The sequence below is a fragment of the Drosophila suzukii genome, chromosome 3 (genome assembly GCF_043229965.1).
Source record: "Drosophila suzukii chromosome 3, CBGP_Dsuzu_IsoJpt1.0, whole genome shotgun sequence".
In the NCBI taxonomy this organism is placed as follows: Eukaryota; Metazoa; Arthropoda; class Insecta; order Diptera; family Drosophilidae; genus Drosophila; species Drosophila suzukii.
The window spans coordinates 69,359,993-69,386,894 of NC_092082.1; the positions used below are offsets into that span (position 1 = coordinate 69,359,993).

At 38.1% G+C, this 26,902-nt stretch overlaps 2 protein-coding genes across 5 annotated transcripts in view; one reads left to right on the plus strand and one right to left on the minus strand.

Annotated features, from left to right (window-relative positions):
* Nucleotides 1–3,535: 3,535 nt before the first annotated feature.
* Nucleotides 3,536–26,902, plus strand: part of Nlg4 (Neuroligin 4) — a 49,783-nt gene continuing 26,416 nt past the window's right edge. The window contains exons 1-10 of one of the 4 annotated variants that reach the window (XM_036818547.3): nucleotides 3,536–3,609; nucleotides 5,642–5,917; nucleotides 10,541–10,965; nucleotides 11,772–11,989; nucleotides 12,507–12,656; nucleotides 13,165–13,598; nucleotides 14,262–14,651; nucleotides 17,389–17,822; nucleotides 18,573–18,691; nucleotides 21,716–22,033. In XM_036818547.3, coding sequence (XP_036674442.3) covers nucleotides 10,715–10,965; nucleotides 11,772–11,989; nucleotides 12,507–12,656; nucleotides 13,165–13,598; nucleotides 14,262–14,651; nucleotides 17,389–17,822; nucleotides 18,573–18,691; nucleotides 21,716–22,033 — 2,314 coding nt within the window. In that variant the 5' untranslated portion in view covers nucleotides 3,536–3,609; nucleotides 5,642–5,917; nucleotides 10,541–10,714. Of the gene's footprint in view, nucleotides 3,610–5,139; nucleotides 5,918–10,540; nucleotides 10,966–11,771; nucleotides 11,990–12,506; nucleotides 12,657–13,164; nucleotides 13,599–14,261; nucleotides 14,652–17,388; nucleotides 17,823–18,572; nucleotides 18,692–21,715; nucleotides 22,034–26,902 lie in introns of those variants that run through there. The other 3 variants (XM_036818545.3, XM_036818550.3, XM_036818549.3) reach the window with 3 other exon arrangements.
* LOC108014329 (uncharacterized oxidoreductase YjmC) lies at nucleotides 7,609–9,090 on the minus strand. The gene has a single exon (XM_017080404.4). It carries the CDS (start codon nucleotides 9,013–9,015, stop codon nucleotides 7,609–7,611), a length of 1,407 nt encoding a protein of 468 aa, XP_016935893.4. The 5' UTR covers nucleotides 9,016–9,090.

Genomic DNA, 26,902 nt, shown 5'->3' on the forward strand with positions numbered 1-26,902 from the left:
TTTTCGGACGGCTGTAAACTTCAATTGCGCGTTAAAAATCACCCCCTTTTCCCAGTCTTAACCCATTAAAACATGCCCTGTGCCGCGTATCTCGTTGTTATTAATGGCATTAATTAAAAATTAAAATTTGTTACAAACCCGTTTAACGCCGCTTTTGTCTGGAATTTTCGTAAGACATAAATTGCTTGAAATGCTGTCTGAGATTCTGTGATAACTAATGGAATTATTTCGGCATTCGTTTCATATTTTTGACATTTCGCCAGGACTTGTATGTATTTCCGCAAAGTTATTTTATCCCAATGCAAAATTTCGCGTTCCAAACTTTTCATATAAGGCCTATAAATTAAGTCAACCCACACATGCTTTTCTATTCCGGCAAAAACACTGATAGAAAATGCTAAAGTAAAAACGTATGGAATTAAACATTTCATATTAAGACATACAAAAACATAATTATCAGTGCTTAAAACGTAATAAATTCATATATGTTATTTTAAAATAAATAAAACCATATTTACTTTGAATATTATACTTCATTAATAACAATTCCAAATTAAAATCAAATTTTAAAATCTTAAAGTCCATAAAAAACAATAGTTTTGCTGTTAGCCATATTTACTTTAAATATTATACGTCATTAAAATCAATAATTTAATATTAAAATCATATTTTAAAATCTTTAAATTAACTACAACTATTAAATTAATTACATTTTATATTTAAAGTAAATAAAAAACGCATTGGATATAAAAACATACCAAAGAATACTTAAATTAAAAATGATGTCCTTGGACTTACTACGTTTTTTTTTCCAGTGTATACATATTAATATATATCCAGGGTACAAACACGCGCAGCTCAAAATCATGGCGAACATTTCAGGAGTCGGGAACTAAGCTTCACGGCTTTTGGTTTTTGTCAGCGCAAGAAATCCCAAAATTAAATAGAAAATAATTTGATTTATGCCTGTGTGCAGGCCATTCCAGTGTGTATACACACTTTTGGCTGATTAGCCATGGTTATTTTTGAATATTTACGACCAGGAGATGGTCGAAAATCAGCCGGAATGGGTGCAATAACCTCTCATTAATCCAGTTAGACATGAGACATCAAGCATCACGCATACGCAGTGTGGACCGTGCCAGCACAGCATGATTTTTGCTGCCACTTCATTAGACATCGCTGCCTCTGCAGTCCCCCCCAAAACGAGAGACTTTTATTTATACATTTATTTATCCGAACATTTATCATGAAATTACTGTAATAACTTGGCGTGCCTTGATTTATGCTGGAAAATTATTTCCACTTGTTTTTCACCGCCCCCCCGGCAGAAGGTCTGCTTTCAATTATGTCCCTGGATCTGTGTCCTTCGTTTGGGATTCCTTCTGTATGGATTTTCGATGATGGAATCACACGAACTGCGGTCAAATCGCACGCACGCCTGGCTCGGCGAACATTTAGCCATCTGATTTGTCGCCATTCATTGTAGTTGTCATTGTTGCTCTCGGGTGGTTTTCGCTTTTCCCGGCCTTTTTGATGATGACAAAGGAGCTGCTGGCTGGCGAATCTGCTGCTGGTAAGCCGGTCTGTCTTGTTAGCGATGTGCCCACCCGGCATGTGTGAGATTTCCGGCGCTAGGATTTATGGCGGAAAATATATCACAAAGTTTTCTGCGCTTAAGTTGGTTACCATTAAGAAAGAGACTCTTTTCGGAAATGTTCTTTGGCCTCTCCACTTTTGTCTTCTCTATTATACCAAACGAAATAAAAGCATTCCTATATCAAATCATTCCAAATCCGAAATACTTTAGCAAGTACTCTACTGTTTGTACTATATATTTTTTATGCTTTCAAGCTTGTACCATAAACTAATGACTAAAGTATTTCAACATTTTATGAACTCATTAGTTTTGGAAAGATATCTTACCTTTATCCATTTCCTTAAATATACTCCATATTCAATATGATATAACTAACGAATTTAAACATTTTAGCCAAAAAAAGTATTTTAACCAAGTAGTCCAAAATACTTTATTATTCGAACACTTTCTACTATATTTTTTATGTTTTTAAGCTTATAGCTACTATAAGCTAATTACTAAGGTATTTTCGCATTGAATGGTTTTGATTAACACCACTCCAAAATACTAAAGGAAACAGCAATTTTCATATTATGATCATAAATATCCTTTTTGTCATATCTTTAAAAATACTCATAATAAAATATGATATAACTATCGAGTATCTAACTTTTTAATTAACAAAAGTATGTAAATCGTTTATGATGATATTTAACCCACGTTCTTATTATACGTATACCACTAAAAAGAGGCCAATATATTTAATATTTATAACAACTGAAGCAGAAATAAGTTTAACAACTTTGGATCATTCATGAAAGTTCTTAATTACTGATACACCCGAATTCGACGTTAGTACCGATGATTCCCCCCATATAGGCCATTAAAGTTTGTCGGATGGGAAGTGGCATCGTGGAACCATTTCCTGCAAATTCTAATTCTTAAAAGAGAATCATAAATATTATAAATATACTAAGTTCATAACTTTTAATATACTCTTAATAAAATATAATAATATAATATAATCTTTTATGATCATTTGTAATCTTCGTTTTTAATAAAAATACATATATCACTTAAAATAGCCAACATATTTTTAACAAATGACGTAGAAATACGTGAAATAACTTTGGGTTCCATACTAATTAGTGAAAGTTCATTAATTACTGGTCCCCCCATATAGGCCATTAAAGAGCGGAATAAAAACCCAGTCATCCGTCGGATGGGAAGTGGCATCGAGGAACCATTACCTGCTTTAAAAAAACTTAAGTATTATTAACACACTAAATTTATATCTTTTAATATTATCTTAATAAAATAGGGTATAACTAACGAATATTTAAATATATTTTTTAATGAACCACAAATCTTTAACGATGTTATTTAACCTGTTTCTATTACACATACATACAACAAATAAAATAAGTTTAATAACTTCGAGTACCATAATAATTTGTGAAAGTTCTTTAATTACTGGTCCCCCATATAGGCCATTAAAGAGCGGAATAAAAACTCTGTCATTCCTCGGATGGGAAGTGGATGGGAAGTGGCATCGAGGAACCATTACCTGCCCCAATAAAAGCTGAGTGGGCCTGTCGCCATGTGACTACGGTAATAACGACGGCATAAAATTCGTAGGAAAGGAGAATCAAAGCGCAAAAACAAGAGAGTTCCCCAAATGGGTGGGGAAAACAGAAAAGAGAACGAGAGAAACGGGGCACCAAATTGACTTAATTCCCTATTGTTGTTTTGGTTTTTTCCCGTTATTCTTTTTTCTCCGATTTCAGGGGGTGGAGTTAAACAGCTGATTTGATTTAAGAGAGGGAGAGAGAGCGAAAGCTTCGAATGGGTTCCACTTCCAGGGACTTCAAAGAGAGTGTTGTGTTTGGAGCTTAACCCACATTGCCGAAGAGGCCTGAAGCCAGGCCCGCGACGAACGGCATCTTCAGTCGTTGGAATACACTCGTGCGTCGTGGTCACAACTGAAATCGTTCCGTTGCGGGAAATTTGCACGTGGCAAAGCCAAAACGGTACTTGGTCCTTTTCTCTTCTCTCCACTCCTCGCGGTGTGCGTGCGTGTGTGTGTTGGTTTGTGCGGCTGTGTGGGTGTACCATCAAGCAAGCTGTAAATGTGAGCAATTGAAAATGTGTTTCAGGCAGAAGTTGTCCTTTTATCTATGCGAAATTAAAGCGAATCGACAAACACATCTACGTTTTCCTGTCTCTCTGTGTGTTTGTGTTTGTGTGCGTGAAATGTAAATGTATGCCAAGGCTTAAGAAACCGTTATGGAGCCGCGTCATCTTCTCTTTTGTCTGCTGTCTTGCGGCATTTCTTCGTCTTTATTTATTTTACGCTTTTTTCCAGTCTCACACTTTCTTTTTTGTGGCGTAGAATACCGTTTGCGGAATACCGAAAAAAGTACAATTTTGATGGCAACACAACGTTGGTCACATCGCTCACATTCCACTTAACGGTCATTGACGGCGCTTCCCCCCCTTTTTTTTGAGAGGGGGTCCTTAAAATTGCATGCCTTTATTTGCCCAGCACGACTTGCATGCAATTAGGCTCTTGTAAGCTTAATCGTCGTGAATGGAATAATTAAGCCAGGCAAAAGCCAACGACACCGTAACCCCCAAAAGTAGGCAAGCAAAAGTTTCAATTGCTGGCAGTTCAGTCAAGGATCGCAATTATAGGCCACTTTCAGCTGACAATTTAGACATTTTGCCTTAATTTGCTTATTTCATTCACAATTATTATGATTTCTTAAAATAGTTAATATCCCACGAAAATATGTTAAAAGGTCAGTCATTTTGTTCTCATTCCATCCAGCAGTATTATAATTTTTGTAAGACTTGTTTATATGTAACTAAGATAAATTTATTTTATTATCATATTTCATATATTATTGTTTCTATATTTATGTAAATACACATTTTATTTATTTGTTTCAAATGGATTATTATTATTATTTTTGCCAGTTTTGTTTGTATTTAAGATATATTTATTTTATTGGTTCTATATGTTTGTAAGCACATATTTTATTTATTTATTTCAAATGGATAGATAGTGGGATATATTAAAATCTAACCAGGCCTAGTCGTTTGGTTTTTATTTAATTCAGCAGTATATTATTTTCAAGAAATTACGCACCCGCATATTAATTTGTATATTATCGCAACTCTTTGACATTTTTATTTAGATATTAAGTTGGTTTATTTTATTACCATATTTTACATATATTATCATTTCCTTTACACATTTAATTTATTTATTTATATTTTCCAAATTTCATTGGTACTCATATTCCACTGTATATGTTTAATTTTTCATAAGCCCCATATAATATTTTATAATTAGTGAATTGTTTATTTATTATTGAACATTCCAAATATCATTTATCTGCTCCAATTAGTGTGCCTTTTAAGGCACTTTTCATTTTATGCGCTTTCCATTTCCCCATAACAATTAAATATAAACATTTGGTTGATTTTATTTTCATTATGGTTAAAGAGACCCATAAAATGGTTTCATGTTGATCCCTAGTTATGCCATCGGTCAAAAACTAGGCCAGAACTTAAAACCTGCCAAATAAAAACAGTCAATCAAAAAAATAAATTGAATTTTTACAACAGGCTGTGTGCCCTGTTGTTTTAATTTCTTCGATAAAAACGGTTTTCATACATGAATAATGAAATCTGAGAATTCGCCTTGTTGATACAAAAAAAGTAGTGAATCTTTTATAAACATGCCAGAACGAAAAACGAGTACAAAAATAGCGCACTTTTATTTATTTAAAGCCAAATAAAAAAAAAAATTAAAAGGAAACGAAAGCAGAGCTGCAATTTTAAATATAAATGAAACCCCCATTTTTATAACCCAAAAACAAAAATTGAAATAAAACAAACAAAAATGTAGCAAACGAATCAATTTTCAACAAAAGATCTAACGAAAAACGGAAAGCGACGACAAGCGAACAAAGGCAAATAAATGCTGAATCCTGTGAAAAGTGAAAGCAATTGAGAATCGCTTCAAAACATGAAATGAAATATTTTTCGGTGCAGGATATATGAAAAATCAACAGAACGGTTTCCCAATACTATATGCCAATAAGTGTGTGCGTGTGCAATTGTGTGAACACCTACAAAAGAAATAAAAAAGAGGAAATAGCAAATACAGAAGGAAAAAGGATACGCGACTGTCCCCAACTGACCGAATCCGAACTCGAGGATTATTATTTTCGCCAGCGGAGAAAACAATAAAACTGCCAGTGGTCATAAAAGCAGCAGTTATATACATGGATGCTCTATATATATATATAGATCAGTGACTTTCGCAAGGTAAGTCGAGCAGAAATAACCAAAAGAACATGCCATAAGCTTAAGTTGTCAATTTTCAAAAGCCAGGATATGTTGAAAATAAATAATCGTTTCCACTTGCCCGGGGAGATCATCGAATGATTTACCCATCAAGGAAAATTCTGTTCCCTGTTCAGATCAATCACATTGTTGCCTAATTTACACAGCGTCAACAAAAATAAAATCAATTCAATGAAGATAAATGAGTTCAAAGTGAAAGCGGAGCTGCCAGACGCGTGTCTATATATATAACCAGGGCCTTATCCTTATCCCTATGCCACCTTGGTGGTCTCCACTTTCACTAGCGATTGGCAGCGGTAATCAGCGATTACAATGTTATGAATCTAAATCCAAGTCGCAACAAGGACGCCGCAGTCACGTGCGTGTTGGGTAAAGGCAGCCGCAGGACCTTCTCCATAAGACGCAGGTGTTGCGTCCCCAGGATACCAGGAATAGGGCTAAGAATAGGGCCATCGAGTGGCGACGACAAGGCGCTTCGTAAGAGCTGCTTCCTCTGATGGCCATTATTTACCCAGCCACCTAGCGGCTGTCATAAAAAGTTTCAGCTTATTACTCATACGCCCCCACGGCCAGACTCTTCTGATGTGCAAGGAAATCATATTAATCATTCTGCCAATGATTGGGATGATTTCTTCTCAGCTCACATCCGTTTTTTTTCATTTTTTGCTGGCTTCCTTATCGATTTGTATACTTGGCTATGATAGACACGCACAAATTTACCCAAAAATATAGAAAAAAGGAAACACCTGCCCTTCTATATTTAGTTGGGCTCACTTTGCTCTACTCCAAAAATAAGGGGCGGCTTTCCGGGGAGTGCATAAATTAGCGCAAATAATTATGCAGATTTTTTCCCTTTTTATATTGCCGTGCGCAAATAAACGCTGCCAGACCAAGAAAGACGAGCTTGTTTTGAACTTTTGAATATTTTAACGCTCCATAATTAGGCGACGGGCAAGGAACTCACTTGAAAATGTACCCCTTTCTCTCCTAAAGGTGAACATTTGCCGAACGAACTTTGAAAATTTATTTCCGTGAACTTTGGCTTCATTTTAATTCACACCAGAGAAGTGCGAGTCTGAACTTTAAATTTATTTTATTTGGAAGCATTGCGAAGCCACAAGAAAAGTAAATGTTGGCTACCATAAATTTAGTTAAATTACCAAAATGTTTTTAAATTTCTCATGTCTATATTGCTTTTTTAATTGAGTACAAAGACTTAATTAAAATTTCCTCAACATTCTTCTAATTAAATTATGAGCTTTTGTGTTCTTTTGATTTATTGCAGCATTTTCACTGTAAATATTTATAATGGTAACGTCCTTTTTGAAAACTTTAATTGATGTTTAGTGTTTCTAGCAAACGGCTTTGAAAACTTTTATTTTGATATGCCCATCATCTCCATTTAACTCATCTCTATTAGTAAAATTAAACAAACTTTAAAAGGATATTTGCCCATTAGACCAGAAGGATTGTGAGACAGCACAAGCTAAAAGGCATTGAGAACAATATTTTTTATCCTGTGCTATCTCACCTCTGGTTTTCATCATATATTTTTAATTAATGTTTTAATTTTTATTTAAGACTGTTTAATTGTTTAAGTAAATTAAAAAAGGCCACGCTTTTCGTCAAAAAGCAAGATAAATCTGATGTGTTTATGCCAAATTCAGTTCCTCAGAAATACTATCTCTACTTGGTTTATTGCCCTTCATCTTTAGAGGCACGATGCCGAACTTTGTGGCTAGTTCCTCGAGAACGCACAGGGTGCAGGGTGACATGGTGAGTCCGCCCTGTTCGTCGACCATTTGCATGTGCTCCATCTCCTTGTCACCCGGCACCATCGCCGATTTTCCCACCTTGTTGGGCATCGCCTGTCTCAACAGCCGATGGAAATCACCCAGTCGGTCCTCGAAAGAGGGACAAAATCTCATCGGATCGATGGCCACATAAACTTGGCCCAAATCCGCTGGAGCATTTTCCGTACTATAGACTCCACGTCGCTGGATTTGATTTGCATATCGAGCACCTGTCATCACACCGCACAAAATGTCCACCATGGCGGCCATGCCGAAACCCTTGTGCTCCGGCTGAAAGGCTCGGATCCGTTGGGCCCTCAAAGCCTCTTCCGTGGAGGTGGTCTCCCGGCCATTCCTATCCAAAGCCACTAATTTGGGCACTTCCTTTGACCAGCCATTGCAATAGGATAGCTCCAGTTCCTCCACCGAACAGGCAGCCATACCGAAATCGGCCAGGAATTGTTCATGGACACCGGAAGCGGCACAGGCAATTGGATTTTCCCCCAATATGGGTTCGATTCCTCCCGCAGGCACCAGAGTGGGAGCTCCATTCGTCATGCAAAGACCAATCATTCGCTGTTCCAAAGCTTGACAGGCATACCAGGAGGCGAATCCAATACAGTTGGAGCTACGGGCGGAAACCCATCCAATGCCTACTTCCCTGGCCTTTTGCAGGGCCAGATCCATGCAAAAGTTGGCCACCACCGGACCAGGAGCATTGTGGCCATCTACCAGTGCGATGGCCTTCTTTTCGGACACAATTCCCGGTGTGGCATCACCCACAACGGTGCAGTTCAGAAGATCCGCTGCAATGGCCGGCAATCGATGAATGCCCATGGAACGTTGGCCCATATAATCGGCGGCTATCAGGGCATCGGCCATTTCACTGGCCGCCTGTTTGGGCACCTGCATGGCGGCGAACACTTGGCTAACGAATCTCTGGGCCTCCAGGACATCGACCAGCCGGCATGAGTCCTTCATCCGTTTCTCATCCTCAACGCCGCCGGGTTTCCTCTGGCCACCACACATGAGCAGCACCCTCTTGATATTCTGCCAGAGCATTTCGGATCCAGGTGGTGTCCTTTGAGGGATTGCCTCTATATCATCGATATCCTCTTTGGACTTGTTGATTAACTCGTTATCTTTATCACTAAATTTGACCGATCCTAAGCTTTTTACCGCCTGGTTGGTGCTGACAAAGTTCTCCATGGACAGTTTGAGTCGCACCTTTCGCAAAGCATTCAAAAAGTTGACCATTATCCCCATTTTTTCGGTCTTCCTATATATGTTATTTGGTTTTTGAAAAATATGTTCCTATAGAGTTTGCTGTATTTGTCTAAGGTATAACGAAAAGGAATCAATCAAAAAGAGTACAAGATATGCTACGGGCCGTTTTCTCAATGTCAGGTTGAGGTCTAGTTTGCTAACTGTCAGATATAGTTAACATGCACTTCAATTTGTATGATTTGTTTTTGTTTGTAAATTTGTTTCCTCAATATCATGTTAATTTGTGTCATTATCTTTTCGTCGACCAACAAATTTAACCTGAGCATTTCCTCCGGTTAAGAGTTTTCAGTCAAACAAACACTAACATAACATTGAGTCACTGAATGTTTGCGAAAGAGCAATTTAGCCCAAAAACAAAAGTTAACATGGCATTGAGAAATGGTCCTAAAGTTACATTTTTATTTGTTGTCCATGAAGCTTTATTCATATTTCCTAGTGTAATACTAGTTTATCATTATTGGAACTACTTGTTTAAGGAATGTAATTCGTTAATGTCCCAGCAACAACATTTTCAAACAAACTCTTTTCCCAGCTAGTTTGCTTTGATATTCATCACATTGTTTTCCCAACGGTTGGCTCCTGGGGACAGCTCACATTTCACACAAGTTGGTGCACATAAAAAGATACATATTTTATCCCAAATAAGCATGCATATCCAAATGAGCTACTTTTGTATCCACAGCTACCACTCGCTGTGCGTTCTTGAATTGTCAGCGCAGAAACAACGAAATATCAGCACACAAATAAGCAGAGTAATGCCAAAAATGGAAAAACAAATGCGATGCAAAAGCTTAAAAAATGCACACAAATTGCACTGGCACAGTTAAGGATGTGTAAAGTAACCTTGAGCCAGGCATATACATGCCACACAAATATGTACATAAATGTGCAGATACAGATACATTTACAGATACATTTTGAGGGTACCAGATGCACATTGCACGGTTTTCAGGGTGTGTTTTCAAAAATGTGCCAGTGACCTTGTTTATTCATGTGGCCGCCCAACTCGTTTCACATAAAAATAAAGCAGCACTCAAATTTAACACTTTCTACATACATTTTTTATACACCGCCAGGTTTATTATGGGGAATAAATGTATTATGCTTGCATTTCATATTCATGATAATAAACGACCAATTAGTTTTCACGGCTATGGGTAAAAAAGCTGATTGAATTAGTCATCGGTCAACAGTTGGGTTCTGAATCGATAATCCAAACAAATAGGTATTTTAATAACCACTTATTTATGTCTGTTGTGTTTCTCTTTAAATAAATAAGTCATATTACTTTATTTATTGTATTTAATCAGATGGAAAAATGTCTACATTATCTTGAGGTCTATTCAAAAGAATTACAGGGATGGATTGTTTTATCAGGCTTAAGTTTATTAGTTAACGGAAAATTGAGGTCAAAACACAACTAATTTTATAAAGAGGCAGTAGAAGTAGGATTTATATTTAAAATTCTATACTAATATGTTACTTTTTAATTTCCATTTTGCAGATCACGATGAAATCCAGCCAGTTTGGTACTAGTCTCGTCATCCCAGCCCATCAGCACAGATAGTTTAAATGACCAGAAAGAAATCACCTCAATCCAGAGCCACATCGAAATAGGTGAAGACAGTTGGACCGTAGCTCGGTCAGATCGCACAACTTGAAGCTCCACTGTGCTGTCATGGGTGAGGGTCAGCTGCTTCTGTTGCTGCGACTCCTGCTGCTGCCGACAGTCCTCTTGGGCTGTTTGCACTGTGCGAAGGCCTCCACGGCGGACATCTACAAGGGAGCCCGGCTGGGCCACCGCATCGTCCAGACGCGCTACGGGAGGCTACATGGACTCATCCTGCCGCTGGACAGCTTCCGCTTCCTGCGATCCGTGGAGGTCTTCCTTGGAGTGCCCTATGCCACGCCACCCACCAAACAGAATAGGTATGTGGGATTGGCTTTAAAATTGATCAATGAAATGTATATCATTAATTGTGAGATTTATTTTGAAAATACCACTGTGATTCTTGCTTTACAAGTCAAAAATGCCACTTCTTTTACTGTTGTCTACGAGATCTGTATAAATTACCCAATTTGAAAAGAAACTAACAATCTATTTACTCTTGCCCTCAAGGTATCTAAAAATCACCAAATTTGGAAAATGAAATACCAAAATATCTTTGTGGGTCATTTAAAATAAAAATCACAAATAATGATTATTTTCGGTCCCTGATGTATAACCTTCTTTTTTATTTATGTAACTTAGAATCTAACTATTTAAATAAATGTATCCCAAAGGTTTTATTATAATTATATATATAAAAAAACCACGAAGGATCCCCAAAAAGCTCTGTATAATTTTGTAATGCAAATTATTACCTTTTGTGATTCCATTATATTAAATATTCCATCTAACCCTGCCTTTACAAAAAAATTCGGCTTGAATCTTTAATCTTATTAAGCTTTTTATTATACAAAAATTGTGTAATCTCTGAACGCTTTGCTAAAGAGGTTAAATGTTGTTAAAAGTGTCATAAGTTCTCAGTAAACATTAAACTTCATTTCTTAAAAGATATTTTTATAATCAACAAAATTAAGGAGTTTAGGGATTGGTTTTCAAGAATATTCGTACAACATTTAGGGGCATATTTTCCCTTTTACCTTTATATTTTTCTTATTGTTTAATAGGATTTATTTTCCATCACAAAATCCATTATATTAAAGTAAAGATTTTCATTTTCATTGTTCAGGTTCAGTCCCACGAGAGCACCGGCGCCCTGGGACGGGATTCGGATATCGGATAAATACAGTCCCGTGTGTCCGCAGCGACTGCCCAATATCCAAAACGAGACGGCGGCGCTGGAGAAGATGCCCAAGGGACGCCTGGAGTACTTAAAGAGACTGCTGCCTTTTCTGGAGAACCAGTCCGAGGACTGTCTCTACCTGAATGTCTTTTCGCCAGTGAATGGTAAGTGCTATAATAAACTTAAAGAATCCCAGTCCAGCCACAATTCACGAACAAAAAGCTGAAAAAGCTGAAAAAGCAGCACATAAATCTCATTTAAATTCAATTAATTAAGATTAATCGTACGACACGTAATGCCAATAATTTCTACGCAAAAGAAAACCGAGAGCTCACGTAACCACTGCGCAAATCTTATCGCAAGTGCCACCCCACTAAGCTCACAATCCCGTCGAGAGTCCGTGGAGAATCCGGGGGGAATCGCTAATCTGAGGCGATTCCTCCGCCAAAGTGCTGGCAAAATCCGCTTTGCACGCAAACGGAAACGTTTAATGGGTCATGAGCGCTCCCGGGCACTTGCGGTTGGCGGTGTGTTGAAAGGGAAAAACGCGATATCACAAGTTTTGAAATACAACCAAAAAAGAAATACCTACAACTGCATACTATATTTGTATCTCGATGTCAACGTCTGATATACACTAACACTCTCCATTTTGTTCACTCCATTTTTGCGTTTTGTCAGCCGGGGCCAATGAGAAGAAATTGCCGGTGATTGTGTTCATACACGGCGAGTCCTTCGAGTGGAGCAGCGGAAATCCCTACGACGGCAGTGTCCTGGCCAGCTATGGAGAGGTGGTAGTGGTGACACTCAACTACCGACTGGGGATCTTGGGTATGATACCTATATAGAAAATATTTGAATATATTAGGAACTAAGTCTGGAGGATATATTTGCAAATACAATGCATTCCTGTTATGTCAAGTCAAAATATAAATACTAAAGTCCTGTTTAAACTGATGCTAAACCGAAAAAAAATAGTCATAGAAAGTCATAATATATGTTATATTAATTTTGCACTATAGAGTATCGATTAGGCGTCGATAATATGAGTATTAAATTGATACATTTCAAAGTATACAATTGAAAATAATTAATTTAAAAATATCACCACAAATCCAAATTCTATGCTCTTTAATATAGAAATGAAACTGCAAATTATAGACTTTATATAGTTTAGTCTTGAATCTATACTTTAATTTTATCACTGCCTCTGGTATACTTATAATACAACCGATGTCTTAACTTGTCCTTACATTTTTTTTGTTTGGGTGTAGCATAATATTTAGGGATTTAAAAGATGTTTAATTTGATATTCATAATAGTATTGATTACCCCACAGGTTTCCTCAATGCCAATCCCAATCCACATGCCCATGCGAGGGTGGCCAACTACGGGTTGATGGACCAGATGGCCGCTCTCCATTGGATCCAGCAGAATATCCAAAAGTTCGGGGGAGATCCCAACTCGGTGACCCTGGCGGGTCATGGAACTGGGGCGGCCTGCATCAACTACCTGATGACCTCGCCCACAATGGTCAGGGGTCTCTTCCATCGGGCCATTCTAATGTCCGGTTCGGCGTATTCATCCTGGGCTCTGGTTGAAGATCCTGTATTGTTCGCCATCAAGCTGGCCAGAGAGGTCAACTGCACCATTCCCGAGGACATCAATCGGCACCACGAGCAGATCGTCGACTGTCTGAGGGATGTGCCGCTGGAGGACCTCTACACCGCCGACATTCAGGCTCCCAATTTTCTCACATCCTTCGGGCCATCGGTGAGTTTAAGATTATTTATTACCTGATAAAAATTAAATTTTTGCATACTTCATAAAATTCCACATTTAACAATAAATGATTATAACACTTAAAAATAAAAAAATTAGTTCACGTTTTATAAGATAGAATGTTATAATGAAAGCTACATTGCTTGTATTCACTTTGTAAATTTAAAAATATGTATAAAATTATACATAAATTTATCATAACCTTAAAAATCTATATATAGTTTAAAACCTTGTTTAATAAATTGCGAACAATCATAGAACATTATTTGGAAAACACCCATTGCATAGGCTAGGCGCATTTATAAAATATCTGTGCAACTAAAAATATTTATAAAATTCAAATTAATTCTTAGGCCCTAATTTTTTACCCCAGAATTATTTAAAGAAAATACATTTTTTCATTGAACTTTAATGATTACATTTTTTCCTTGTACTCTTTGATAAAAATTCAATGGCATCTTAGAAAAGATTTAGACATTGCAGGACACTTCATTTAAAGCCATTGATTTCGCTTTTTGCGGGACTTGCTCCTTTGTTCGATCCGCGCTTCAATGGACTTTATTACTTACTCAAACCCCCCTCCCCCTGAGTTTCGACCACTATTCCTGTCATTTACTTGCGATTCCTTCTTGTCCCTCCTCGATTTCAATTTAGGTTGATGGCGTTGTCATACGACCCGGACATTCCAATCTCGATATCGATGATTTAATGGCGCGCAACTCGAGGCGCTCGTCAGCGGATTCCGGCTTTCAGTCATCCGCCGGCGGAGGCGGTGGAGGTGGTGGTCAAGGAGGCGGGGCCGCTGGCGGAGGCGGTGGCGGAGGTTCGGCATTCGGCGGTGGATATTTCGGGGGCGGCGGAGCAGGAGCGTCCAACATGGGCGGTCACTATGACGTCCTGTTTGGCGTCGTTACGGGCGAATCGATTTGGCGCTTCAGTGCCCATGACATCCAAAACGGTTTCGAGGGCGAGAGACGCGATAAAATTATTCGCACCTACGTTCGCAATGCCTACAATTATCACCTCAACGAGATATTCTATACGGTGAGTACTGGTATTTCTTATATATGTATATTTATTTTTATGTATTTATTGGGGACGGGCTGTCTGCGGCGGTAGCCATAAATCTTGTCCATCTGATTTATCTCTCCCCCCCCACTTAATGACTTTATGTGGTCTACTAGTCTGCCATCAGTTTAAGCTTAATTATTGCCTTTATCGTGGGGTTTTACTTTTTAACTTGAAAAGTTTTCGCTTGAAAACTTTATAGACAGTTGGCGGATGAAAGAAATATGTTTCGCCCCAGTGAATCATCTATTTTTCTTGAGGTTTCTTTTTATTTTGTTTACATTTTGTATGCAAATTGGGCATTGACAAGACTTAGGGATGCTTATGCAAATTTAAAACCCAAAAATTTTTATACACTTTAAAAAAGTTTTTGAAATAAGTGCAATAAGCTCTTATAAATGTGAAAAATTGTAACCAAAAACTGGTACCCATTTTGTTCAAATAAAAGATATATTATATATTAGCAATTTCATTAACTGATAAAAATCTCTAAATGATGTTTTACGTTCTAACATCAAATTAAGCTTTGACCTGACTTCTGGTAATCCCCCTTTAAGTGTCCTTCAATTCTAATCCATTAGAATGATTAAACCCCCATTTAGGGGGTGGAAAAAAGTGGAAAAGTTCATATTTTCTCTAGGGTAATTGGCTGAAAGCAAACACTTTTAGAGCCAAAGCTCAAACAGCAACAACGTCTGCAGCTGGAAAAAGTCAATTAAAATGCTGGTACTCTGTTTAAGTGTGTGCGAGTGTAATTATAATTTCACATTGCGTACGGGTAACATTTGCCACTCAAAAAAAGATACACACTGTATGAATGTCTGTCTCATGTTTTAGGGCATTTGCAACTTTTAAACATTTTTTTATATATTTATTTTATGCTCTCTGGCTGGCTTTTTTTTGGCTTTTTGTTTTATTTTTGTTTTGTGCAAGCGAGCGAAATGGAAGGCAGTTAACACGCCATTGCTGCCAAAACATTAACACGCTTTATTTGGCAAATGTGTGCAAGGACATACACACACATACACACCCATAAACACCCACACATGCACGTAGACGTACCGAGTTTATATACAGACACACATGTACCTACTTAAAAGCGCACAAGCAGCACTTAACCCAAATCACAGCAAACAGCAGCGGAGAAAGCAGAGAAAGCAGCCAACGACAACCGTCACCAGTCGACGTCTGAAACTGGAACTGAATCTGAATCTGAATCCGCAGCTGTATCTGTATCTGTAGCTGTGCACAGATACAGCTGTATCTGAATCCTTGGTCACCATTCGCAGCATTAACACACACGCACCGTGAATGGGTGCAGATACATATATATATCCATACACACATTTATCAAGAAGTCGTAAATTGCCGGGGCATATATCACGATTATTGCGCTTAAGTCCGTATTTATTTTACTTCATTATACTTTTGTATTACCGCAGCGCAATCCCACTCTTTATACTTCATAAAGCTCAATGAATATAGGTCAGAGTTCAGGCCTCACTGGTTGAAAGCCCTCAATCGAAGCCACAAGCTAATCATGACTAATCAAATATGCGGTTTTAATAACCTGAAAACTTAAAAACTTAAAAAAGGAAGAACAAACTTTTCGAAAAGCAAAAATCAGTGATACCTATACCAAAAATAAATGGGTATTCGAATAACCATGTAAATGTATTCCACACACAATTGTTAGAATCGGTTTCTGTTCCCTTTTTTTTGTTTTTTTGCGATTTTTTTTCTTTTGTTTCCTTCTTTATGATAGGGTTCCTAAATTATGCATGACATCGATTTTACAGATGCATTTTGCGGTCGTTTATTTTTCGCACACATGCTGGGTAGAAATAATCATGGTGGTGGTAACAAGTTTTCCTCCTGCTCGTTTTGCGGTGGCGAATGGAGAGTGGTGAATGGAAAATGCAGAATGGCCACCGCAAACAAGGACAGCAAACAGTCGCAATCCGCTTGTAATCCAGCCAGGATTTGACTTGGCACACATGCAGCCAATGCAAATCTAAAATTCCCCTCGCTATTCTACACTTCCCAAAAGAAATCAAGAAAAATCGCTGTTGCATGTGAAAATGTGGTACATGTAGGAAAATGAACAAAACAGCAGAATGAAACATACCAAAAATTCAATAAAGCTTAAAAAAAACTGTTACAATTAAAACCAGTCACCAAATTTAAGTAATTTCTGTTGGATTTTAATAATAAAACAGAAAATAATTTTGAGCATTAAAGAGGTTTAGAAAGTTAAAGAAGAAATGGATCTTGCTTTCACATTTAAAAAACTATAAAATACTTTTGAAAATCTTAAATATTAGTTCTTGTTAAACTAAGTACCTATATTAACTAACTTTTTATATTCATAAGAACATTGTCGTTCCTTTTGTTTATTAAACAATTATTACATCTGTTTTTTTGTACGTATTATGGTTATTTAAATGTAAACTTAATGTTACAAACGAAATCTAAAAGAGGAAATCAGTTTCAGATCCATTTTTAGATGTGAAATCATAAAAATTTAACTACATAATAACTAAAAAAAATATTAAAGAAATTCGTTCAATATTTAAACACTTTTTTCGATAGGTTCTTATTATATATTTTTATTATGGGGACTGTTTTAAAACATATAACTTTAAGTATATTTTTTGAGTGTACTAACTTTATTTGCACTAAAAATCTAAAATGGAAATCCCTGTGTCCCCAGATCGTCAACGAGTATACGGATTGGGATCGCACCTCGCAGCATCCGATCAATACCCGGGACACGGCGGTGGCCGCCCTGTCGGATGCCCAGTTTGTGGCTCCGATTGTCCGAGCGGGCGACATCCTGGCCGCCAATTCCCCGCCCCCAGTAAGCTCATCCTCACCAGCCGGTTCAGCGGGTGCAAATGCAGCTGCCTCGACCTCTGCGGGCTCTACTCAGCCCTCTGGACGATGCTACTTCTATGTGTTCGATTACCAGACGAAGGACGGCGACTATCCCCAGAGGATGGGCACTGTGCACGGCGAGGATTTGCCCTATATTTTCGGTGCCCCGCTGGTCGATGGCTTCAGTCACTTCCCGCAGAACTACACCAAATCGGAGACGGCCCTTTCGGAGGCGGTGATGATTTTCTGGACCAACTTTGCACGCACCGGGTAAGTTGATGGGCAGCTTTGGGCGCCCAAAAGTGTCTCTGAGCGGTCTTAGGACACCTGCTGTCCGTTCGGCACTTTTAAGCCCCACTTAAACGTCTTGCTAACTTATGCACTGAGGGAAACAGTGTCGGAAAAAAATCAATGAAGACATGTGAGTCCTTGAAAATGATTCTAAAGAGGGCTGGACTTAAAGCTGTACTGGGGAAAATGTGTTGTACTGAACATAAAATATGGGGGTGCCGCACAAATCACTGCGGTTTTGAAATCTCTTTTTTTTAGGTGCCTAAAAGTGTGCAATAAAAAATAGTATACGTTCTTCTGAATGAATTCGTTGTGTTTTTGAGCCTGAAATATTTTGTTGCATACTTTTAGACACCTAAAATAACCTTAAATCAATTTCATCAAATTTTGAAAAATGTCCATTTTCTATTTGATTGCACTTATTTGTTAACAGTAAATTCTCAACTTTTCCTTTTCCTTTCAAGGAATTCAAACGAAATCACTTTTAAATGTTAGTTTAGGTGTCTAAAAGTATGCAATTAAAAAATAATAGAAGCCTTTATGAATTAACTTATTTTACTTCTAAGTTTGAGATATATTCTTGCATACTCTTAGACAAGTTACACTGATTTGTTAAGGACCCCGTATAATAAAATCAATAACATTATATTTTTAATAAAAAAACTATTTTCTATTTAATCGAACTTATTTGATAACAGTGCATTCTGAACACTTCCCTTTCTTTTCAAGGAATCCGAACGAACATCATCGCCAGGACTCGTCGCTGCCGGTTTCAAAGGAGCGCAACCGCTTCCGCAGCATCACTTGGGAAAATTATGATCCGCTGCACCAAAAGTATTTGGAAATAGGTGAGTCAGAAGAAAATTCCCATTTCCCACTTCGTGTGCATTTTCCTTATTTTTGTGTGAATGGCTCAAACGGAAATCTTTTCGTAAGCTTCTAACGAAATGGTTGCTTGTTTGTTTGTTGTTTTCGAAATGGAAGTGGAAGAAACTATTTAAAAGTTTAATACCTTTGAGAAACTTTACTTGCATTTCCCTTTTCAATCAGGCGATATTTTTAAATGGAATTCCAGTTGCTTGTTAATATGCAAGTAGCTTCGGCTACAAAACCATTTCTTATAATTCGCTCACCCCAAAACGTTGGCAAAATGCTGTATGGCTACTTTGGCATGCAGTAAAAATGAATTCGTGGAATTCATGCCGAATAAGGGCTACAAATATGGGGGAAAAAATGGGAAAATAACCTAAGCACACACAGCCAGCTGAACAAAAAAAAAAGAAGAATCAAATTTAATTTGAATTTTAAAGAAGGTAGTGCCTGAACATGTTTTGCTTGCTAACAACAACAAATTGGAGGGGCGGTGGTTTCGAGGGAAGTGTGGAAAACGAGGGAGTTAACACACAAGTACTTCAACGAAATGTGAGTGCAAAAAAAAACCTTAACAACGGCGACTGTCGGTATATTCAAGCAGGAGCATCAGAACCACCAGGTAGATGAAGGGCAATCAAAACGCCCAGAGATTGTCGAAACATTACCTGAAGTAAGGGGAGGGGTTAAAGGTGATGAACTCTTGGGGGACCAAGGGCTCCTGGGGGGTGCCGGGCACATAAAGCTTTATGTGTGCGTTAAAATGGCACCCTTGCTTCATGTCAAATGTACGAAAATGTTATTAATTTCAAATTTTTCACACCCTTTGTGCGCGAACGCGTAAGGTACATGGTGAAAAATACAAAAAAGAAGCCCTGGTATTTGCATAATGTGGCGATTTTTAAATACCCTGCATAATGCGAAAATAAGGTAATGAGTAAATATTTAATTTTGAAAGGAACTCTGTTTCTTTGTTGGATTTTATTAGCCAACGATTAAAATTCTGAATATAATAATTATTAAATAGGGTTTGTACCTCGTAATCCCCAATTCCTAGCTTACATAGAGAGATAATATTTAGAAGAAAATTATTTTAATGATCTAACATAAAGTTCTTAAGTAAATATTGAATATTTCCGGTCTCCTATTAAACATATTGTACTTTTTATGGACGATTCAGAGTACTTTTAAAACAAATGTATATCTCTAGATGAATTAAACAACTTTTTAATTAAATTTTTAAAAGTAAATAAAATATAAAAGGACTCCTTGCACTGCCTGGAAATCAATATACCCACTTGACACACAAAAATGATCTAACTTCGCCCATACACACAGCTCGTCGAAGATAGCGACAGATATGGGTGCTTAACGCTTTATGAAAATTACGCACAGGTTACGGCAACGGATTTGCCTCATATTGTGCGCACGAGAATCGCTTTTTTATATTTTTAGTGGGCTAAGAGGTTCAAAAAAGGGGGAGTTGAGGCCTGTCGACACGCACTTTACGCACATGTGAGCATTGAAGGACGATACGTATGAAAAGATATGTCTGCGCGCCTTCTTCACTCTTTATTTTCGTCCTTTTTTTCCCTCTGATTTTAATTGAAACGACACACAGCGACAGCTGATATTCTATACAGTATACATATATCCAGAACACCCTTCAATGCGCCGCCTGCACTTTACATAAGCAAGTTAAAAGGATTCCGCTGAGGAGTGGCGGACACGGTTTTCATTTGATACGTCAGGAAACTGAAATCGAAATCAAATAATGTGTGTTGGGATGGAGCTGGCACAAAAGGATCTACGGCACACAAAGGCAACTGTCACACAGATGCGCCAAATATATGTATATATATAACTTATATAGAGATCGAACTATAAGCATATCTTATGTAAAAGGCTGGCTTGTATGAAATATCTGCTGCGTAAATTATGCATGCACTTTTTATTTGGATTTCGGATTTGCACTTGCGATTGACGATTGCAGGTGGAAAGGTCCTTCAGTCCTTCGGCAATCACATTTTCTTATGAATGCCCTCCGTGGCTGGGGAATAGGAGTTCAAAGGTGCATGAAAGCTTTCTGAATATTTGAGAAACATTCTCGGTACCTTTCAGATATTTATAAAAACGTGCAGATATGGGGGAGTGCTATACTTTCACTTGTATACCCCCGAAAGAAGTAGGCTACGAGACTCCTTTTTTTTCTGGCTTTGCTTGCCAAAAGAAGTCGGCTATATTTAGATACACCAGAAAAAACTCCACTCTTATAAAGTGTATTCACCCAATTTTAAGAGCTGAAAAAATATAGCTAATAAAACAGAATATAATAATATTTTGTAATAAACATATTTAATACTGTTTATGATTATACATTTTCACCAAGCAGAAACTGTTTAATGATATCATTTTTTTTAAGTAAGTGTGGTTTTTTATTATTATGCGTAAAAGGTTGGTTTGTAATCAACATCTATTTAAATTTGTAGGTCTGGTGCTTTTTAAAATTTTAAATACTTTACAAAAACATAAGGAATTTAAAAAATTTCGTGGTAGTGCATGAGGAAGGCTCTTAGGAGCAATAGCTGAGGGCATCAAAAATTAAACAGCTATGTCGCTTTCACCCCGCCAAAGTAAACAAGACATCAAGTCTGGGGAAATGAGGGTGGAGTTCTGGAAACCGAGTGTTGAGAATGGGGAACCCAGAACCCAGAACCGAGAACCTCGGAGGTCTGGCCTCAATTGAGCCAAGTGTCTGTCGCTCACCTTTTTGGCATGCAAATGACTCGAAAGTGGCCCAAAAGCAGGGGCCAACGGCCAAATGGAATAGTTTAGCATTAGAGCTATTTGCATGCATGTTTCGTATGCGGATGAGTGTGTGTTTTGGTATCTGTCACATGAAAATGAAAATGAAGATGTTTACATAACTGCCCCCGCTTTGTTTTCGGGAAACACACTGCCTAAGACCCCAAGAACTCACTTACATACTCTTTAAATTCCAGGAATGAAGCCGCGCATTAAGAATCACTTTCGGGCCCATCAACTCTCGATTTGGCTACGCCTGATACCGGAGCTCCATCGCGCCGGAATGGAGGATGTGATAGCCCGGCACAATCTGTTCCGCAATCACGATGATATGGACCTGTACGAGGGACCCGTTAAACCGGATCCGTTTGGCATATCCTCGGCAGGAGTTGGTGCCACTGGTAGCTCATCCTCATCATCGTCGTCATCGCGTCTCCTGCTCATCGATGAGCAATTGATGATGAAGAAGGGACGGGGTCTGAATGCGTCGGCCTATTTGAACGGCATATTGGGCGGTAAGTAGCCTTTAACCCCCCTGTGACCCCTTCTCGCTCTTTTTCGCCATCCAAAACAAACACAGACCGACTGACAGGCGAATTCATACGCTCGCTGCGGCTTGTCACTGTCACTTAAATGCCTAAAAACAACAAATAAGCCTGGGAAACCGAGCCCAAAGGAATAACGCCCCCTTTGGCTTTGTAGATTGTATTTCGTCGGTTTCGTCCCTTTTGGCCCTTTGCACAGTCTCTGCAGTTGTCGTTTAATACGGTTGACAAAGGCCAAGCCAAAAGGACACTTGACTGGCCTTTGGGCCTGGCTTATTTAATTGCAGATTCTGCGTAAGTCTGACAAATTGGAATAAGGGTGAAAACTCCTTCCGATTTATGCTTCAACGGCTTGTTACTCTCTTTTGATTCATTTTTAAGCTTTTTTTGAGTTACTTAATGTGAGGCATATTTAAAAACCTTTCCATTACTTAAACGTCGGGCTATTAAGCTACTTTGATTATGGCCATGCGATTCCTGCTTAAACCTCGACTAACTTTGCTGGATTTATTTTAAAAGTCATGTCACCCTAAACAAATTAAAGGGCCACAGTTGAAAATATTATAAATGTATTTATTAACTCAAGAAATGCATATTAACAGATATCCAAGAGTAAGTCCAGACAACTAGTGTCATATGACCATGAGAAACTACATTCAAAAAAGTATTCGCCCTGAATTTTTAAAATTTCGGGTCAATATGCATTTATTTTTAACTCAAGAACGATTCCCTCTTATTTAGTAAATTGCCTATATTAAAGAAATATTTTTTTTACAAGTAGGTAAACTCTTCTAATCACAGCAAATTCTTTTTTGAGTGGTAACATTAAAATGGGTTGTTTTATTTACATCTGTCAATTTGTATCCTTTCTAAAGGAAACAGTTTACAAAGTTTCTGGTTCAATCTGCCTATATGTATGCACATCATAGCCCAGCTGACCTCAATTATTTCGGCCCAGCCATTCAGTTTGTTTTACCAATATTACTCATACGCCACGTATGAACATGGATAATCAGACTATTCGAAATCCGAAGTCAAATATTTAAGACTCGGCCACAAATTCGTACGCACATGTGCGCATTTGTTTAATAACTCGACGGCAATGAAATATATTCCACATAGCCACCATGTGGGGTCCCTCACAAATAAAACGAGATTCAAAGGAGAAAACTCGTTCTATTTATTTGGCTCCTATGCTCTTCTAGGATATTTTTTCTTTTTTCCAACGAAAGGTTCGTTTGTTGGAGAGTGAGTTGAAAGTCAACACTTTCGGCAGCAAAGATTTCTGTTTACTCTTGACGTTGGCCTCGGCCTAGTCAGTGTTTACTTCACTTTGTGGTCTCGCAGCAAGTTAAATTGCAAAGTTGGCATTTCTGTGAAAAACTGAAGGGGTAAAGGGTAAGGGGTACTCGGCCACATCTCGACCCGCTCTGTCCCTGGCATGACATTTCCATTTGACCCAGCCCCGAACTTGGACCTCCAGCTGGGGCTCTGGTTATTGAAATTGCGTCCGGCCCCGGGACACTAAGGTTTGGCTTTTGAATTTATATTGTGTCGAGTGCTGACTTTTGGAAATGCACTCAACTGTAATCTCTATAAGCATTAAGTGTGTGTAACCTTTTTTCAAACATCCCTTGCTTTTATTTCTTTCCCTTTGCCCTTCCCCGACTGTCTGTCCCTGGCATAAATATCTCGTTTACATTCTAGTCGGTGGGGGGTTTCTGGGTTGAAAAGAGGGTCTTGTGTCTAAGATGCCACAAATGTAAATAGCGCATAATTTTAATGCACTTGCCCCACTCCAGTTCGCCATCCGCATCCACATTCTCCTCCTTTTTCCCAGATGGGGAAGTCATTAAACCAGTTTATGTAAAACTCGTTGGCGGAAACTTTTTCAACACTTACTCTAAATTAACAGCAAACTTTGCCGCTTGTGTTTTCCACGCTTTCTTTATGTTTTTGCCATTTTTAATAAACTGTCCCCGCAGCTGGGGCAAAACTGCAGCTGCTTTTCCTTGGCTAAAATGAGAGAGGGAAATCCAACTCAAACATCAAATGCTTATATGTATGCTGTGGGCTATGGGGGTTCCAGTGCCTTGTGGGCGTGGCCTTGTTTCAAAACCATCATAGCAACTGCTTCGACTTACTTCCACCGACACTGGCTTATCTCAAAGTCAAAACTAAGACAGTCAATTTCAGGCAAAACTTTCTACTTTCCCCTAGCCAGGCTACTAAATGCCCCAACCCTATTCTAATATCCCGCTTTTTGCCAAGTTGGCCAATGCAAAATGCATTAGCTTATGGGGGCAGCGGGGGGCGTGGTCGAGGGCAGGGGCGTGGGCGTGGGCGTGGGCGTGGGCGTGGGTGGGGGCGTGGCACTCGTGAACGCTTTCGCTTGGCAAAGTCGGGTAAATTAAAAATTATTGAAATGTTGACTTTGCCTGGTCTAGGAAAAGCGCTTTTATTCTTTAGATTAAATGGATGATTCACATTGTCCGCAGGGAAACTGCAATTTTAAATAAATTGGTTGGTTTAAAAAATCGATAAAATGCGTTCTGATTCTGACCATTTAATTTTTTATTTGAAAAAGGCGGCTATTAAGAATTTTTCTTTATTATTATTTCTTTTAAAAAAGTACAATTTGATATTTAAATTTCATTTTATAATTTAAGACTAAATTTAAATAAATTTGCTGGCTATGAAAATCAATGAAGTGGGCACCAGAAAAGTTTAGCTTATGTTTTATATAAAGAAAAATATATTTAAACTTGGTATTTAAATTTAATTTTGAAATTTAAAAATAATATTTTACACTCCTCTTCACTATTATCGGTATATAAAATATTTTAATTACATAATAATGAATTAAAATCTTTAAAAATAAAATTTAAAAGACTCAAAATATTTAAAGCATCTCCTTAAATACACAATTAATCTTAATATGAATCAAAGCTTCTTTATATTATTAAATATTTTATTCTTCGGGTGCTCTTTAAATCTTGATGGGAACATGCTGCGCTTAAATTTAATCTCTCCTACTCGGTTTTGGCAGACAAACAACTAATCTGTGACCCAAACAAACAAACTGACGAGGGGGCGGAGGTCATAGGGCGACCAGTGCTGGCTAATGTAGAATGCTGATGAGAGAGGGTGTTGGACCACAGACAACAAATGTTCATTTCAATTAGTGCAGGGCCCAGAAAATGCTGCAAAACTAAATCCGGCCATCAAAACAAACTAGCAAGCCGGCCAAAGCTGAAAACAAAATCGCAGATGAAGATGGAACCGAACCCGGACCAATCCGTAGCGGTAGATAAAGGCGAACTGGAGTGGGCAAAAAAATGGAAAGGGAAGATGATAAAATGCCTGAAATGCGACAAACAGCTGTCAGGTTGACAGGCGACGACGACGTAGCCAGGCCACAAAAAACACCCAACACTAGCTGGGAAATTCGGTGGGTTGTAGATGGTGGGTGTGGGAAATGCGGGAAAATCACAGGAGATTGGAGAGCCAACGGAAAACCCCAGACTCGCTGCAAGGCAGCGACCGAGTCACAGTGTCATATGGACTCGACATACTTTGACATGCTTTTCATTTAAGCGTTGACTTTGCCAACTGTGCCGCCTTGTCTTGCCTTTCTCCAGGCATCCCCCATTTCGAGGATATCCCCTTGATTTTCCCACATTTTCCCCGCTTTTCCCCTGTCATCGCTGGCGTCACCACCTCAGCCATTCGGTTATACAACTTGGCCCGAACGGGGCGTCAGAGATATGCGGCTAAAAGCCAAAAAATCCACAAGCCAAACGAGACTTTCTGCCGTAAACAAAGCAGCCGCAAACAAAATACAAATCGAAAGACGTGCAAAACTAAAAAAGAAAAAAAAGCAAGACCGTATGGATAAGAAGTTTTCCGCAAGAACTTTCAGTCGGGCTGGCAAAGTGTTGAAGTAGTTGGAAATCTACTTTTTCCATGCTTATTGTTTTTTCCTGACGCCTCTGACGGAATCGTCAGTTTGTTTTTGCCCAAGGATGTGATGGTCTTTCAGATTTTATGGATATATCCATACATTATTTATAAGGTGGGGAACTATTTTAGCTTTTGGGAATGCCTGTTACTCTAACTAATACTCACCTAGAAAAACGATAAAGTAAATATTCACCGTTAAGCATTTAAGAAGTTTTTATATTTTATAAAATTTTTGTTGATTTGTATAAACAATTTCCAAAAATATAAAACATTGTTAAAAGCTTATAACAATTAAATCAATTAAAATTCAAAAGCTCATATCACTTATTAATATTTATGGTTATATATGTTTGACTAATTTATCATATTCATAATATTACATTTAAAAAAGTCCAACTTTTAATCACCCAAGCTTTTAAAAAAATTCTTTCGTTAGCTACACATATTAAAATGCCTTAGTTTGATCGTTAGCAAAGTCTTTGTTTTTTCTTGCCTGCCTTAAGGTTATTCAAATCTAAACATTGTTTGATTTAAGCTCGGATATAAGGCAATACCCATAATAATTACGGCTGCTTTAAGAGACTCACAGTCTTAGCCCAGCAATTCCTCCTAACTCATTTCCAATCCGACTGAGTACGTTTTCAATGCTGTTTATCCCATCATCAAGTTGCCTGCGTCTTGTCTAAGCTCTGCTTACCAGTTTTCGAGAACAAAAAAAAGGGAAAACAAACAAACAAACCACATCCTTTGGCACACACACACATAATACCAACTCTGTGCTACTTTGCCTGACCTGGATTCCAGCGAAAAATGGAAATAGAAAGGAAAACCTGGCTGGAGCAGGCAGGCTCACCTGAGTTATTTGGCAAAGAGATG